Source organism: Malaclemys terrapin, chromosome 1, assembly GCF_027887155.1.
Source record: "Malaclemys terrapin pileata isolate rMalTer1 chromosome 1, rMalTer1.hap1, whole genome shotgun sequence".
In the NCBI taxonomy this organism is placed as follows: domain Eukaryota; kingdom Metazoa; phylum Chordata; order Testudines; family Emydidae; genus Malaclemys; species Malaclemys terrapin.
This window is the reverse complement of record NC_071505.1, coordinates 60555362-60573923: the sequence shown is the minus strand read 5'-3', so window position 1 is coordinate 60573923 and position 18562 is coordinate 60555362. Positions and strand designations below refer to the sequence as shown.

Below are 18562 nucleotides of genomic sequence, written 5' to 3'. Positions count from 1 at the left end.
GAAAGAAATTGATTTTTAATCCATAGTTATGACCAAGTTTATCATCACTGGTGTTTTTGATGTACCACTGAATTAATACTGAAAATATCAATCAAAAATGTAATAATTAACTGTTTCTCAGAAATATACTCTTTTCTTAGTGTTTGAAATTCAATAGCCAAATAATGTTAACATTATGACTGAATTAAAGCACCAAGCTATAATTTATAAATATTGGGGGGGGGGAGGGATGTTTAGCAATGAAGTCTCCAATTTAAGGATGGTTGGATTGCTGTAGTTTATTTCTATTAATTGAAATGGATATAAAATCCATAACCTGTCTGGACATGCAGTTTACAATCATCAAGACGGCACCCATCCTACATAGCACTTTGACATAATGTTCTTACTGTAAAAAATAAATCATCCACAACACATGATGCAGTCCTAGGAAAAGAGAAGTTACTTATCTTATATAGTAACTAGTGTTCTTTGAGATGTGTAGTCCCTGTCTGTATTCCATTGTGAGTGAGCATGTGGCTCCATGTGCCCAAGACTGGAAGATTTTTGCTAGTCGTGTCCATTGGTCTGTGCTTGAGCCCTTCTCTTCCTCATGCTCCTAACCAAGGGCCTAAGAGGTAGTTTGGACCAATGGCCTCTCAAGTTCCTTTTCTATCATGTATCATATCTAAAGATCTGAAGCAGAGGGGGAGGAGAGCAGGTAGCAGAATGCAGATAGGGACCACATCTTGAAAAACTCCAGGTACGGTACTGTACAACTTTCTTCTTCAAGTGTTGGTCCCTAAATGTATTCCACTGTGGGTGACTGACAAGCAGTGCTTATCAAGGAGGAGGGCACGATGACCTCTGTGATACTACTGACTGGAGTACTTCTGTACAGAAAAATGCATCAGCTGCAGAAGCCTGCACTAACTCATGATGGCTTGAAAAGGCCTGAACCCCTTGTAGCCACTTTACAGATTTCAGCAATAGGAACACCTTGAAGGGAGTCTACAGAGGCCACCTGGGTTCTAGCAGAGTGAGCGCTCTCATCTTGTGATGGAGGAATGTCTGTCAATTTGTACACAATAGAATGCATCCTGAAATCCTCTTGGAAAGTCTTTGGGAGAAAACTACTTCCCCTCTCCTTTGTTCTGGGAATGACATCAACAGTCTAGGCAACTTCCTAAAAGGTCTTATTTTTTGTAGGTAGAATGCCACAGCTCGATGGCTTTCCAGGGAATGAAGCGTTTGGTTTTCATTAGTGGCATGCGCTGTTGGGACGAAAGTAGGGAGATGGACTGCCTGATTCAGATGAAAATCTGCGATGATTTAAGGAGTAAATTTAGGATGTAGCCTCAGAGCAATTTTAGCCTTCTGAAATCAGGCCTTCCAAAAAAAGTACTATCATCAAATGGATGAAGACAGAGTAATTATCAATTAGAGCATGACAGGTGCTGATAGCTCCCTACAGGGTCTCTTGGCAGTTAAGTGAGAGACCTGAGGTCCAAAGGAGAGAAGATATTCCAATATGGTAGGCATGTTGGAGTCCTCTGCGATTATCTAATGACTGTCAAGACCATGCTGAAAACCATTTTTGCACTTGGCTGTGGCATTTTCTAGTGGACTCTTTTCTACTATTGTTATGTATGGGTTGAATTACTTCAGAGCATGCATTTTTTAGGTTTGACACCAAACCTGAAAACAGGCTGTCAGTTAGAAGGAAGCCAGATTGGTATGCTTAACTCTGCCTCTGTTCTGGGTCAAAAGGTCTGGAAACTGATGTATGTGTGTATTGACATCTGAAGAAAGTTGGGGAACCACAACTGCCTGGACCATTTGCTAGTAATAAGAATGATCACTGTACCATTCTCCCTGATATCCTTAGAACCTAATGTTAAAAAAAAAATTCATGGGAAGGTATACAACAGTTACTTTGACTAGGAAATTAGGAGTGTGTTTCCTCTGGAGTCTTGCCCTTGACCCCACTGGAGCAGTAGATTGCGTACTTCCTGTTGGTGGGATGAAAAAAATGTCCCAAGATGGGGATCCAAAATGCATGCTGTGCCATGGAATTACATAGCTCCCATTTGTGGTTCTAAGAGAAGGATCTCCTGAGGCTGTCGACTAAACGTGTTGTACATCTCTGGCAGATGTACTGCCAACAAGGTAATCCAGTGGCAAATACACCAGTTTCAAAGTTTTGCAGCCTCTATAGATCTTGCTCCCACTTGTTTGTTGGTGTAGAACACTGTTGACATGTCTGACATCAGTTGAATATGTAGGGGCTGAATGATGGGGTGAAAATGCTTGCATGATTTGCATATTGCCTGCAGTTCAAGCAGGCTTAGATGGGTCCAGGAGTCCTGTGGAGATCATGTTCCTTGAGCTCATTCGGGGGGGGGGGAACCCCGGCCTAACAGGGGACACCTCCCCCACGACTCATTCTCCCACCATGATAGAAAAGCTTGCATCTCAGGCACATGAAGTACATGTGCACCTACAGTGGAATACATATGGGGACCAGCAGTCAAAGAACAACCAGAAGGTATAGGAGACACCAGGCAAGAAAATATGCAAGGAAGTTCCATTATCAGAAATACTTTTTTAAAATTTCAATTATGAAAGGGTTTTCTTTTGATTTAAAACGTCATGCAATATTATCAATTATACATTCTACAAGTACATTAGACATACATTACATGTTACATTATAGCGCTCTACAGATACATGAGAAGCAAGAGGAAGACCACAGAAAGGGTAGGCCCGTTACTCAATGATGGGGGGGAAAGAACAGAAAATATGGCAATGGCAGAGGTGCTTAATGACTTCTTTGTTTCAATTTTCACCAAGAAGGTTGGTGGTGATTGGATGTCTTACATAGTGAATGTCAGTGAAAATGAGGTAGGATCAGAGGCTAAAATAGGAAAAGAACACATTAAAAATTACTTAGACAAGTTATAGGTCTTCAAGTCACCGGGGCCTGATGACATGCATCCTAGAATACTCAAGGAGCTAACTGAGGAGATATCTGAGCCATTAGCAATGATCTTTGAAAAATCATGGAAGATGGGAGAGATTCCAGATGACTGGAAAAGGGGCAGATATAGTGCCAATCTATAAAAAGGGAAATAAGGATAACCCAGGGAATTACAGACCAGTCAGCTTCTGTACCCGGAAGGATAACGGAGCAAATAATTAAGCAATCAATTTGAAAACACCTAGAAGATAATAAGGTGATAAGTAACAGTAGGCACGGATTTGTCAAAACCAAATCGTGTCAAACCTACCTGATAGCTTTCTTTGACAGGGTAACCAGCCTTGTGGATGGGGGGTGGGGGTGGGGAGAGGAAGAGGGGGAAGGCAGTAGATGTGGTATATCTTGATTTTAGTAAAGCTTTTGATGCTGTCTCACATGACCTTCTCATAAACCAACTAGGGAAATGCAACCTAGATGGAGCTACTGTAAAGTGGGTGCAAAACTGGTTGGAAAACCATTCCCAGTTATCAGTGGTTCACAATCAGTTCTAGGTCCATTTTTGTTCAATATCTTCATCAATGATTTAGATAATGGTATAGACAGTACACTTATAAAGTTCGTGGACGATACCAAGCTGGGAGGGATTGCAAGTGCTTTGGAGGATTAAAATTCAAAATGATCTGGACAAACTGGAGAAATGGTCTGAAGTAAATAGGATGAAATTCAATAAGGACAAATGCAAAGTACTCCATTGAGGAAGGAACAATCAGCTGCGCATATACAAAATGGGAAATGACTACCTAGGAAGGAGTACTGCGGAAAGGGATCTGAGGGTCATAGTGAACCATAAGCTAAATATGAGTCAACGGTGTAACGCTGTTGCAAAAAAAGCAAACATCATTCTGGGATGTATAAGCAAGAGTGTTGTAAGCAAGACACGAGAAGTAATTCTTCCACTCTATTCCGTGCTAATTAGGCCTCAACTGGAGTACTGTGTCCAGTTCTGGGCACCACATTTCGGGAAAGATGTGGACAAATTGGAGGAAGTCCAGAGAAGAGCAACAAAAATGATTAAAGGTCTAGAAAACATGACCTATGAGGAAAGATTGAAAAAATTGGGCTTGTTTAGTGTGGAAAGGAGAAGACAGGGGGGACATGATAACAGTTTTCAAGTACATAAAAGGTTGTTACTAGGAGGACTGAGAAGACTTGTTTTTCTTAATCTCTGAGAATAGGACAAGAAGCAATGGGCTTAATCTGCAGCAATGGAGGTTTAGGTTGGACATTAGGAAAAACTTCCTGTCAGGGCGGTTAAGCACTGGAATAAATTGCCTAGGGAGGTTGTGGAATCTCCATCACTAGAGTTTTTTAGGAACAGGTTAGACAAACATCTGTCAGGAATGGTCTAGACAATACTTAGTTCAACGATGAGTGCAGGGAACTGGACTAGATGACCTCTCGAGGTCCCTTCCAGGCCTATGATTCTATAACAATGCAGCATAATGCTAGTGTGGGTCACTGTGTGTTGTGTCTCCCCCTCTATGCCCAAGCCACCGAGGATGTGAATCTATTACAGCCTCCAGCTAAAGAGCCTGAATCACTCTATAACAGGGCTGAGCAAACTATGGCCTACGGCCAGATCCGGCCCCTCAGGGCTTTGGATCCGATCCGTGGCGCCACCGGCACCACATCCCTGCGGCCCCCAGGCAGGGGGGGGTGCAAAGGACTCAATGCATTGCCCTTGCCTCCAGGCACCGCCCCCCGCAGCTCCCACTGGCCGGGAAAGGGGAACCTTGGCCAATGGGAGCTTCAGGGAAGGCACCTGGAGGCGCGGCAAGGGCAGTGCACGCAGAGCCCTCTGTCCCCCATCCCGCAGGGGCCACAGCGCTTCCTGGAGCGGCGTGGGGTTGGGGACAGGGCAGGCATGCAGGGAGCCTGTCCTGGCCCCGGTACGCGTCGCTGCCACCCCGAAGCCGCTTGAGGTAAGTGGGGCTGGAGCCCGAACCCCTCCTGTACTCGCCCTCCAACTCCCTGCCCTGAGCGCCCTCGTACACCCCACTCCCCTCCTGCACTCCAACCCCTTGCCCTGAGCTCCTTGATGCATCCTGCACCCCTGTGCACCCCAACTCCCTGCCCTCAGCCCCTTGCTGCACTCTGCACCCCTCCTGCACCCCAACCCCCTGCCCTGAACCCCCTCCCACAGTCACACCCCTCCTCTGCCCCAATCCCTTGCCCTGAGCTCCTTCCTGCACACCGCCCCCCCCACACACACTCCCTCCCACACCCCAACCACCTGGCCCGGCCGTGCATACTATTTCCCCACCCAGATGTGGCCCTCGGCCAAAAAAGTTTGCCCACCCCTGCTCTATAGACTCATGCTTTTGGCTCTCAAGTTCCCCGGTTCTCTCACCAACGTGTCAGTCAACATAGCGGCCATCACACTAGAGCATGAGAACCAAAAAATGAAACTAACTAGTTTATTTTCATTATCCAATCTGAATGAACTGCAGAAAATAAACCAGTAAAATTAGATTTAAATATTCTCTTTAATAATCTCAGATACTAATCAATCAGATGAGGAAACTAGGTTTTATGAAATATGGTTCATCCCATGGTGTCCTTTTAACCCAAAGCAGGGTGCACAAAGAGAGAGGAAGAGTCCATAAAAATCTAATTCTTCCTCATGTCTGCCTTTCCCTTGAAGTTGTATATAAAACAAAATTCTTGTTATCTTATAGAGAAAAGGTTACATTTCTCTCTCTCAAAAAAAAATAAAAAAATAAAAAAAGGAGCACACACCACAATAAATATCAAAACCTCTAGTTTCTTTTTCACTTAGATTGTATTTTTATAATCATCTCTAGTTTTGTCTCTCTGCTTACAAATATAAAGTAGCATATTTTTGTGCCAGTTAGTTTGTACAAAGACAATGATATATCCACTTGTCAGGGGTCAACTGGGGTCCCAGGGAGGGACCACTTACTTCAGTGGCAGAACTGCCTAGCAGCAAGAGTCCAGTGAGCTGCTCTTATTTCAGCAGCTGTACTGCTCCACAGCAAGAGTTTATGGGACCGCCTCTCTTGGCGGCAGCACTATGCAGTGGCAAGAGTCTACGGGGCCACCTCTCCTGGTGGTGAGAGTGCGTGGGGCTGCCTGTCCTGGCGTGTATCACCCAGTGGCAAGAGACCGCCTCTCCTGGAGGCAGTATCGCCTGGTAGCAAGTGTGGGAAGGGTAGGGAAACCCTGACCCGCCCTACTCCATCAGGTTCCAACCCAGGGCCCTTTGAAACTAGTTATTCTGTTGCAGGGTTCAGGTCTCCGTGTACCCAAACATGTCCTCTGAGTTGCTTCCCACCCTTGGTCCCAGCTCTGGTAGCTCCTCTGCTGGCACCAGCTCATCTTCTCCTTTGGACTCTGCAGTCGACTGGGATCCCCTGGCGTAGTCAGGGTACTCAGAGTCGGTGGTTCAGAATCCCAGCTGCTGCTCAGCAGGAGCCTGTAACACACGTATGCTCACCTCCAGACTGAGCTGCTTCCTTTTATGTGCTCCCTCCACTGGGTGCATGCCCAGCAAGAGCATGGGGGCATGACTCTTGGGCCCACAGCAATTTGTTAACCCCTGCGTTGCCAATGAGGGATGGGGTGTGTACCAATCATAACACTATAAAATTTGTGATTTTGATAAAAAGAATGTCCGCTCTCACCCCTCCCCCCAAAAAAGACGATCTTTCAAATTAAAAACCCAAAACTTTTAAATAAGCTCTACTCTGATGTCCACTGGCAAGGAAACTTTTGATTATAAATTCTGAGTACAAGTTTTAATGATGTCTCATTTCCTGATTGACAGCAGAGTCTGTGAGGATGCCTAGTGATGCAGACTGGAAAACAGCCAGCAGAATCTCAGCTGCTATCACACACCCTGCCCAGAAGTAAAAAAAAAAAAAAAAAATCCTTCTCCAAGGCTCCAGCAAACTCCTTTCCCCACAAGCACTCAGTCTCTGTAGCGCCGGTGAGGGGACAGTTAGTGCACAGAGAATTCAAGAGGGAGAGAGCAATGAGGTATTCCTGCTGCTTCAATCACAAGGGCAATGGAGATGCATAAAACCTCCTTCTACAGACTATTCCTCATTCTAAAAGCAGCAATCCTCCCTATCCCTACTAGTAGTTCTGCAGCATGTGAACATACAGGTGACAGAATGTGAGAGAGAGGTGTTGCATTTGGTGCACAGACAGGGGGAGAGTGCTCCTTGCTATCATCATTGGCAGCTCTGGGAAGGTCAAAGGTACTAATAAAGTAGCATGCAACCTTTGCAGCACCACAGACTACATGGCTACTTGTCAGGAGCCAGAGGACAGGACTTAATTTGCATATACGTTTTCATAGGATTTTAGGCAGCAAAACTCTCAAAAATTAACTGGTAAGAAAAATTTAATGGAAAAAGAATACCAGAGTAGGGTTTAGTAGGCATTAGAGTTATGAAGAACTGCTTTTGAGAAATAGAAATGTAGGGCTGGAAGGGACCCTGAGAAGTCATCGAGTCCTGCCCCTTGTTCTGTGGCAGGACCACATAAACCTAGACCAGGGGTCGGCAACCTTTCAAAGAAGAAGAGCATTTTTTTGTTTTTGACCAAAATATTTTGAGAGCTGAATCACATGAAAAGCTACTTCTAGAGTTAGAATTTATCAACTAATAATTGAACATATTAAAGTTATTACTACTCACCATTAATTTTATTGTGACTTCTGCCATTTGAATTTGAATATAAACAGGAGGGGGCTCCAGGCTGGGACGGGGTTTGGGGGCAGGAGGGGGTGCAAGGCGCAGGCTCTGGCCGGGAAGCGCTTACCACAGGCGGCTCCTGGCCAGCGGTGCAGCAGGGCTCAAGCAGGCTGCCTGCCTGCACTGGCCCCACGCCGCTCCCAGAAGCGGCTGGCTGCTGACACGTCTCTGCATGCCTCTGGCGGGGGTGGGAGGCAGCTCCGCGCGCTGCCCCCGCTCCCATACTCTCAGCTCCCATTGGCCGGGAATCAGCTAATTGGAGCTGCAGGGGCATCGCTTGCGGGCGCAAGGAGATCAGCTGCCCCCCGCTCCCTAAAGGGCACGCAGAGACGTGCCAGCAGCCAGCCGCTTTAGGGAGTGGTGTGGGGCCAGAACCCTGCTACTCCACCAGCCAGGAGCTGCCTGTGGTAAGAACCTCCCGGCCAGGGCCTGCACCTCGCACCCCCTCAAAAAACAGCTGCCCGCAATGGGGGAAGCCAAAGAGCCGCATGCGGCTCTGGAGCCGCAGGTTGCCGACCTCTAACCTAGACCATTCCAAACAGATGTTTGTCTAACAAACCTGGTCTTAAAAAACCTCCAGTGACGGGGACTCCACAAGGTCCCTTAGAATAAAGCCTATTCCAGAGCTTTATTACCCTTATAGCTAGAAAGCATTTCCTAATATCTAACTGAAATCTCCCTCGCTGCAGATTAATCCCTTTACTTCTTGTCCAACCTTCAGTGGACAAGGAGAACAATTGATCACCATCCTCTTTAGAACAGCCCTTAACATATTTGAAGACTTCCCAGAGCCCCCTCAGTCTCTTCTTCTCAAGACTAAAGAAGCCCAGTTTTTTTTAACCTTGCCTCATAGGTCAGAATTTCTAAACCTTTTATCATTTTTGTCTCTCTCCTCTGGCCTCTCTCTAATTTATTCACATCTTTCCTAAAATGTGGCACCCAGAACTGAACACACTACTCCAGGAGAAGCCTCATGACTGTAGAGCAGACCAGACTATTACCTTCTGGGTCTTAGATATAACACTCCTGTTAATACACTCAAGAATAATATTAGCCTTTTTTGCAGGTACATCATATTGCTGACTCATTCAATTTGTGATCAACTGTACTTTTCAGCAGCACTACCACCTAGCCATGTAGTAGCTGTGCATTTGATTTTTCCTTCCTAAATAATGTACTTTGAACTTGTCTTAATTGAATTTTATCTTGTTGAAACCAAGTCTCCAATCTGTCAAGGTTGTTTTGAATTCTAATCCTGTCCTCCGAAGTGCTTGCAACCTCTCCTAGCTTCAGTCATGTGCTAACTTTATACGCATACTCTCCACTCACCATCCAAGCCATTAATAAAAATACTGATTAGTACCGGACCCCAAACTGACCCCTCACTAGGAACACCCCCCCAGACAGTGAACCTTTCCATACAATCTTTCAACCCATTATGTACCTATTTTATAATAATTTAATCTAGACTATATTTCCCCAGTTTGCTTATGAGAATGTCATGTAGGACTGTGGCAAAAGCTTTACTATAATCAAGACATATCACTTCTACTGCTTTCCCTATACAACAGGCCAGTAATGCTGTGAAAGAAAGAAATTAGGCTTGTTTGTCATGATTTATTTTGACAAATCCACGTTGGCTAGGCCTCATAACTAAGGATACCATTTTGTCACGGAGGTCATAGATTCTGAGACTTATAGACTCATAGACTTTAAGGTCAGAAGGGACCATTATGACCATCTAGTCTGACCTCCCGCATGATGCAGGCCACAAAAGCTGACCCACCCACTTTCCCTGAACTTTAACAGACCTCTGTGACTTCTAGCTCTGGCAGTTATGCTCCCTCACCCCTGTGTAGCGGCTGAGCTTGGACAGCCAGCCGCCTCTTGACCCTGCAGCAGCAAAGCAACAGCTGTCAGCTTTGGGTGGCAGAGCTCATGCAGTCAGCCCTGTGCTGTGGGACTGTGGCTTCCATGATTTATTGTTTATTGCCTGCGTCCTGCCCGTGAATTTTAATAAAAACCCCTGTGCCAAAATTTTAGCCTTACTTATAAACGCTAGGTTTATAAATGACTAGGTGCTTACTGTGACAGAGTCCAGAGAGACTCTCCCCAATGAGAGAACAGGGCATTGAACCTCAAATGATGAACTGATTGTATAAAATATTACTGTTATAAAAGTGTATCAATAATGACACACTAGTGATTAATATGCATTGTGAAATGCGTGTATTAACTCAATTTACAGAACTATGGATACCCACTGATATTCTGCTTTGAAATCTGTGATCAAACACAGATTTTCTCCTAGACAGGAGGGAAGTTAGCCATCTTCCTGTCTGCAATGTAAATTAGGCATTATGGAATCAAAACAACATAAGACCCATTTTCATATCAAACAGCAGTGGGTGGGAAGTCAACAGGAATGGAAGAATAGAAGGAAGCCTTCCTGCCTCTGGTAACAGGGTAAATGAACTTTGTAAGATATAAGCAGAAACAGAAAGCGACTTTGGTATCCATCACTTGAGGAACTGAAGGAACCAGAGCTCTTGAAATCACAGAATGTTGGACCCTTCAGCTAAGAAGGCTGAAGTCTCTGGGAACAAAATATAAGTGAGAAACCTGCTTAGGCAAAGATTGTAACTGCTGAAATTAAGTTTTACTCTTAGAAGCATATTTCTACTTTTGTTGGTTTGTAACCACATCTGTATTTATTACTTATACTTGGTATCACTTAAATCTATGACTTTTGTTTAATAAACTTGTTTTACTTTTAATATAAACCAATTCAGTGTTGAGATTGAAATAAAAGTGTTTGTCAACCCCAGTTAAATTAATGAGCTGCTCTTTACCAACTCTTTCAAGGAGCAACAAACTTTACTTCTGTGAGTGTTCCACAAAAGGGCTGGATACAATAGGGCAGACATTTTTTGAGAAATTAGTTACTGGGCAGGTTTTGGGATCACCATGCAAAAAGTAACTGGGTGATGGAAGCCAGGGTGTGACCTGTATCCTTATAAGCTGTCTGTCAGTGTCAGGGCCACCTGTGTCCTCAGCATAGCTCGGAAGGCACCCAGAGTTGCAGGGCATGGAGTGACAAGCCCTTAGTGGTCTGGGTTGAACCCCAAAGCATCACACTTACAAATTGTATAATAAGTTGTTCCAGTATCTTTCCATGTATTGAAGTTAGGCTAACCAGTCTATATATAGCTCCCTGGGTCCTCATTGTTCCCCTTTTTAAAGACATATACTATGTTTGCCCTTGTTCAGTCTCTGGGACTTTGCCCATCCTTCATGAGTTCTTGAAGATAATTGCTAATGGTTCCAAGATTGCTTCAGCTAGTTCCTTAGAGTCACTAAGATGAATTTCATCAGATCCTGATGATTTGAATACATCTAACTTACCTAAATATTTTTAACCTGTTCTTTCCCTATTTTGGCTTGCACTCCGTCATTCATAAGCTTATTGTGAAATGCCCAGGGAGATTAGAGAGGCTGCAAATGCAGAAAACAATAATAACTGAGGATTTCAGCTGTCCTTGTATTGACTGGATATATATGTCACTTCACAAAGTGATGAGAAAGAACTTCTAGATACCACAAATGACTGCTGCTTGGAGCAGCTTGTCCTGGAACCGAGAAGGGGAGAGGCAATTCTTGATTCAGTCCTAAGTGGCACACAGGATCTGGTCCAGAAGGCAAATATAGCTGAACTGCCAAGCAGTAAGAGGAACAAAAAAATGCCACCATGGCTAAACAGTGAAGAAAAAGAGGCAGTTTTTTTCCTAGTAAGGAAAATAAAAAGGAGTAAAACTCTGGAAAGTCAAGCATAAAAGGCAGGCCAAGAAAGAATTTGAAGACCAACCAACAAAAGACACAAAAGCTAACAGCAATAATTCTTTTAACTACATCAGAAGCAGGAAGCCTGCCAAACAATCAGTGGTGCCACTGGAAGATCGATGAGCTAAAGGAGCACTGAAGGAAAACAAGGCTGTTGCAGAGAAGCTAAATGAATTCTTCGCATTGGTGTACACAGCAGAGAAATACGGGGGAGATTCCCCCACTCGAGCAATTCTTTTTAGGTGACAAACCTGAGGAACTGTCCCAGATTGAGGTGTCAATAGAGGACGTTTTGGAACAGGTTGATAAATTAAACAGTAATAAATCACCAGGAGCAAATGGCATTCACCATATAGGAAACCGCAGAACTAGCTGTGGTATGTAATCTGTTGGTTAAATCAGCCTCTGTACCTGATGACTGGGGAATAGCTAATGCAATGCCAATTAATTAAAAAAGCTCAAGAAGCAATTCTGACAATTACACATCAGTACACCTATCTTCAGTACCAGGTAAATTGGTTGAAACTATAGTAAAAACAAAAACAAAAAAACCCCACCAGAATTATCAGAGACATAGAAAAACATAATATGTTGGGGAAGAGTCAACATGGCTTTTGAAAGGGAATTCATGCCTCACCAATCTATTCAAATTCTTTGAGGGAGTCAACAAGCATGTGGACAAGGGTGATCTAGTCAATAAATGTACGTGGACTTTCATAAAGCCTTTCATAAGGTCCTGCACCAAAGGCTATAAAGCAAACTAAGCAGTCATGGGATAAGAAAGAAGGTCCGCTCATGGACCAGTAGCTGGCTAAGAGATCGGAAACAAAGGATAGTAATAAATGGTCAGTTTAATGGAGAAAGGTAAATAGTTGCATCTCCCAAAGGATCTATACATACAAAATGACAGGGTCTAAATTAGCTGTTACCATTCAAGAAAGAGGTCTTGGAGTTATTTTCAGAGAACTATCCATGATATCAGTTCAGTGTGCAGTGGCAATCAAAAAAGCGAAGAGAATGTAAGGAACCATTAGGAAAGGGATAGATAATAAGACAGAAAATATCATAATGCCACTATACAACTACACGGTATGCCCACACCTTGAATACTGTGTGCAATTCTATTTGTCCCATATCAAAAAAGGATATATTAGAAATGGAAAAGGTGCAGAGAAAGGCAACAAAAATGATTAGGGGTATGGAACAGCTTCCATATGAGGAGAGAGAAAAAAAGATTGCAACTGTTCAGCTTGGAAAAGAGATGACTAAGGGGGCATAGCATAGAGGGCTATAGAATCATGAATGATATGGAGAAAGCGAATAGGGCAGTGTTATTTATCCCTTCACATAACACAAGACTTAAGGATCACCCAATGAAATTAACAGGCAGCAGGTTTAAAACAAACAAAAGATGTACTTCTTCACACCATGCATAGTCAACCTGTGGAATTCATTGTTATGGGATGTTGTGAAGGCCAAAAGGTATAAACCAGTTCAAAAATGAATTAGATAAGTTCATGGAGAATAGTTCTATCAATGGCAATTACCCAAGATAGTCAGGGATGCAACCCCATGCTCCGGGTATACCTACAACTCCAACTGCCAGAAGCATCTGCCATTGTCAGAGACAGAATACTGGGCTAGATGGAGCATTGTTCTGACCCAGTATGGCTGTTCCTTTGTTCCTAACTACAGTGATGCTACTGCCCCGGTTACAAATCATCTTCCTTCCTCCTTCTCAGTGAGCAAAGACAGACAATGTGGAAAGAATGAAGTAGCGGCAACTTATCGAGGGGGAAGGAGGAAAGTGTGGCTCTTAATCTTGCAACAGCTGCTCCCCACTGAGCGAAAAAAATATAACCTATCAGAGGCACTACTCAAAACCACAAGTTTAAAATAAAACTGCATAAGGGATATAAATCCTCATGCTTCAGAGCATAAGCCAAATCACCACCTGCCTGGGATTAGGCAGAACTGTTTACTTTTTGTATTGCAGGGGACCATGGATGCATGGGGCAGTGTTGCATCTTTTTCTGAAACATCTGATAATGGCCACTGTCAGACACAGAATACTGGTCTAGACCAGGGGTTCTCAGCCTTTTTCTTTAGAGACCCTCCTCCGTCCCCCAAACATGCTATAAAAACTCCATGGCCTAGCTGTGCCACAACAACTGTTTTTCTACATATAAAAGCCTGATTTGCATTAAGGGGTAGCAAGTAAGGCAACTGCCCAGGGCCCCACGCCACAGGGGGCATCGCAAAGCTAAGCTGCTCAGGGTTCGGCTTCAGCGGGGCTTTGGCTTTCTGCCCTGGGCCTTAGCGAGTCTAACACCAGATATGCTTGGCGGACCCCATGAAACCTGCTCACGGGCCCCCAGGGGACCCTGGACCCCTGGCTGAGAACCACTGGATCTAGACCTACCATTGCTCTGATCTATTATGATATTTTTTATGAAGAAGGGGATCTTTAACATTTTAGAACCTATCAAGCAAAGATAACCGAGTATAATTACATATTTGGGGGGTGGGGGGGGAGGAGAGAAATCACAGTTCACTATAAGGTTACACTATACTTTTCTGCAGCCACTGGAAGTGACAATAAATTTACACTACCATAAATTACTACTATCAGTAATAATTGTAGTAGTATCAGTTTTTATAAACTATTTTTTTAAATTGATCCTAATTTAGGCAGTGATAAGGGAATGTTAAATTATCCCATTTTCATTTTGAAAACTTCTTTAGACAGTCATAGAACCGTACAATGCATCTTGCTCATGTGCTCAGAGGTCACTGCAATAAGGTCTTAGGGCTTGTTTACATGAGGAAGATGCACCTGTTTAACTAAGGGCACCGCCACACTGCACACTGCTTTTGGCAGCATGTAGAATAAGTATGCATGTAGACCCCCAGCACAGGTATAACTAGCAGTGAGGCATGGCTTGAGTACATACCCTACATGGCTCTCTATTTGCCCAAGCCATGCCTCCCTGTCTTTGCTGCTATTTTTAGCAGTATAGCATTCCGCTGCATCCCCACTGCTGGAGCCTTTCCCCTGTGCAGGAAAAGACTGTCAATAGGGAAAGATTCTGGCAAGGGGAGGTAATGGGGAAAAGCCTGGGCAGTTCTCCGTTGCAGAGCCTTTCCCCACTGCATGGAAAGACTCTGGCAGGGATGAAAGGCTCTGCCAGCTCCCTGCCGTTGGAGCCTGTCCCCACTATAGGAGCAGTGGGAAAAGGGTCCGTCAGCTCCCCACTGCTGGAGCCTTTACCCACTGAGGGGAAAGGCTCTGGATGGGGAGGGGGAGAGGGGGCACTTGGGAAGGCTCAATCGTTCCTTGCCAGGGTGAAAGGCTCTAGCACCAGAAAGCTGCTAAAGCTTTTCCCCCAATGTCTCCTCCACGCCAGAGACTTTCACTGACATGTGTAGCTACACCCTGCAGTGTGGTCACAGCAGTCTTGTAGCTACATGACCCTAAACGCTGCTTCCAGTGATGTGTAGTGCAGACATAGCCTCAAGGTGTAATTTTAAACACAATTTAGTTTATGTCAGTGCAAAAGGCTGTGTGAACACTTCAGTTTTGCTTAAGTCAATTAGGAATCAACTTAAGCAAAATGAAATAAGCCTGTTTTAAATTAAATTAGTGTACACACAGCATTTTGCACTTGTTTAAAAATGTTTTACGTAGAAGCAGTGCAACTTCTGCATGCATACAAGGGCTTATATTAGTGAACTTGCACTGAGTTCATCAACCTCTGTGGCTGACTCAAAGCTATCCTTAATCTAATCAGACAGAAAATCAAAAGAACCTCACATGTTATCAAATACTGATATTACTATAACAGAGGCAACAGCTAGTATTATAACAATCCAATTTATGAACTGTAATAAATCATTAAGAATATTGGTACCCTATCACTGTCTGAACAAAATAGTTTACATTAACTAAATGTTAATAAAGATAAATTGTTTTTATAATTGAAAATTACCAAAGATACATATATAAAACTGTTTAAGGAATTCAAAGTGGGATTTATTACTGCAACAGATTAAAACTATATCAATGAGAACAATGATTATTGAACTACAAGTTTAAGTTTACATCTTTGTTCCATGTAAATATTAATAAATTACCTTTGAGAAGTCCAGAATTATCAATGGGACCAGGGTACACATTCTGATCTCCCATCTGGTATTTGTCCCAGCTGTCAAACCCAACATATTTTTTCCACTGTTTGAACCAGCGACTATCCACTAAATACCTTGAAAAGGGAAAACAGAATTATTGGAAAAATCTGAAGCATGGTTTTAATACTTTAATATAATTGACATAAAATAAGGTAGGATAGTTGCATGTGAATTACTCTGACTTAAGGGGCACCATCAATCGGAAATCTTAAAAATGTGTGCATGTGTGTTTGCGTGCGTCTCTCTCTCTAAAAATGCACTGGCAGATAGCTAAAGTCACCGTGTCAATCACTCCTCACGCCCCCAATCTCTTTTAATTTTAGTAATATTAAGCATTACAACAGCATGTTCAAATTTTCAGACACAGGTATTATTTATAACTTCCAATCTGTATTGTACTTCACGTAGAACTCAATTTTTCGCCTAATGAAGTAAAGGCAAAATTCCCACTGACCCATAGTCCAGTCAGTTGAAAAATGTGGCAGTTCTGCAGAGATCGGAAGTGTCAAGCATTACTACACACACAGGCAAAGCATTACAACTGTCAGCTTGGATTTTTCCTGCTTCAGAAAATTCCCAAAGTTGATTTAGTAACTTTTAAAACTATAATATGATGCTTTTAAAGGCCCATGAAAATTATTTTTTCCTCCAAGGAGGAATCCATGCAACTGGCCAGAGAGAAAACACAAGATGAAAAATATTAATCCCTCCGTAACTGATTTCTTCCACAGTGCAGTCTGCTTGATTCCACCCATCTTTTTTTAAATTAGCAAAATTTATAATACAAGACAAAAAATCTATATAAATCAGTACAAGTGATAAATAAAACGATGTAAAACTTTAGAGCCTACAAGTCCACTCAGTCCTACTTCTTGTTCAGCCAATTGCTCAGACGAACAAGTTTGTTTACATTTGCAAGAGATAATGCTGCCCGCTTCTTGTTCATAATGTCACCTGAAAGTGAGAACAGGTGTTCTCATGGCACTGTTGTAGCCAGCATCACAAGATATTTACATGCCAGATGCACTAAAGATTCATATGTCCCTTCATGCTTCAACCACTATTCCAGAGGACATGCATCCATGCTGATGATGGGTTTTGCTCGATAACAATCCAAAGCAGTGTGGACCAACGCATGTTCATTTTCATCATCTGAGTCAGATGCCACCAGCAACAGATTTTCTGTTTTGATGGTTCAGGTTCTGTATCCGTATCAGAGTGTTGCTCTTTTAAGATTTTTGAAAGCATGCTCCACACCTGATCCCTCTCAGATTTTGAAAGGCAGTTCAGATTCTTAAACCTTGGGTCCAGTGCTGTAGCTATCTTTAGGAATCTCACATTGGTACCTTCTTTGTGTTTTCTCAAATCTGCAGCGAAAGTGTTCTTAAAATGAACAACATGTGCTGAGTCATCTCCGAGTCTACTATAACATGAAATATATGGCAGAATGTGGGTAAAATAGAGCCGGAGATGTACATTTGTGGCCGAACTCCTTGGGGGAGAATTGTAATTAATGCTTTTTTTTTTTTTAATGAGCATCATCAGCATGGAAGCACGTCCTCTGGAATGGTGGCTGAAGCATGAAGGGGCATATGCATGTTAAGCACAGGGGTTCTCATACGGGGGGGTCAGGACCCCTCAGGGGGTCGCAAGGTTATTACATGGGGTGGGGGGGGGGGTGTCACAAGTGTCAGCCTCCACCCCAAACCCCGCTTCACATCCAGCATTTATAATGATGTTAAATATATAAAAAAGTGTTTTTAATTTATAAGGGGGGTTGCACTTAGAGGCTTGATATGTGAAAGGGGTCGCCAGTACAAAAGTTTGGCACTTAAATATATCTTGCATTGCTAGCTACAAAAGTCCCATGTGAATGCCTGTTCTCAATTTCTGGTGACATTGTAAATAAGAAGTGGGCAACATTATCTCTTGTAAATGTTTTTCTTAGCGATTGGCAGAATGAGAAGTAGGACTGAGTGGACTTGTAGGCTCTAAAGTTTGACACTGTTTTGTTTTTAAGTGCAGTTATGTAACAACAACAAAAATCTACATTTGTAAGTTGCACTTTCACGAAAAGAGATAGCACTACAGTACTTGTATGAGGTGAATTGAAAAATACTATTTCTTTTATCATCTTTAAAGTGTGAATATATGTAATCAAAAATAATAATATAAAGTGACCAGTGTACACTTTGTATTCTGTGTTGTAACTGAAATAACTGTATTTGCAAATGTAGAAAAACATCCAAAATAGTTAATAAATTTCAATTGTTAAATAATAGAATACCAATGTGATTAAAACTGCGATCAATCAACAGCCCTACTTTGGAGAAACCCAACAACACTGTTCACTGACCAACATTTAGTAATGTGTCTACCATAATGAACAACTGGAGCAAGTGAAGTTGAAATAACAGTTCTGAGTCCATAACAGACTGGATAAAACATGCACTGGTTATGCATTAAAGCACTCAATTTTTTCATACTAGTAGCTTTCAGCTACATCTTTACTACAATTATAATTGTAAAAGTTAACGTAACAGTACAACTACACAATTAAAATAGTGATGAAATACAAAATGTAAGGCTGATTAATTATGAAAGCTTGAATTTAAATTAAAGCACTCATCTCCTGTCTTGATTAATATAGCCCCCCCCACACCCATTTCTTTTTTCTTCAGGAGATGCAAAAAGCTGTCCTAATGCCATCATTTTGACTACATCATGCTGTTTCTACTTGTATTCAGAGCCCAACAGCTCCCATTTTGCCATCACATTAAATTTAAGGTTTCTG

The 18562-nt window shown here is 42.8% G+C and overlaps 1 protein-coding gene across 8 annotated transcripts in view; it reads right to left on the bottom strand.

Annotated features, from left to right (window-relative positions):
• Positions 1-18562, bottom strand: part of USP15 (ubiquitin specific peptidase 15) — a 142043-nt gene that overhangs the window by 97611 nt on the left and 25870 nt on the right. For all 8 annotated transcript variants that reach the window (XR_008444694.1, XR_008444693.1, XR_008444695.1 and 5 more), the window contains exon 2: positions 15715-15842. Coding sequence is in view for 5 of the 8 variants with exons in the window: in XM_054025313.1 (XP_053881288.1) it covers positions 15715-15842 (128 nt within the window). In the remaining 3 variants the exon portion in view is untranslated. The remainder of the gene's footprint in view (positions 1-15714; positions 15843-18562) is intronic.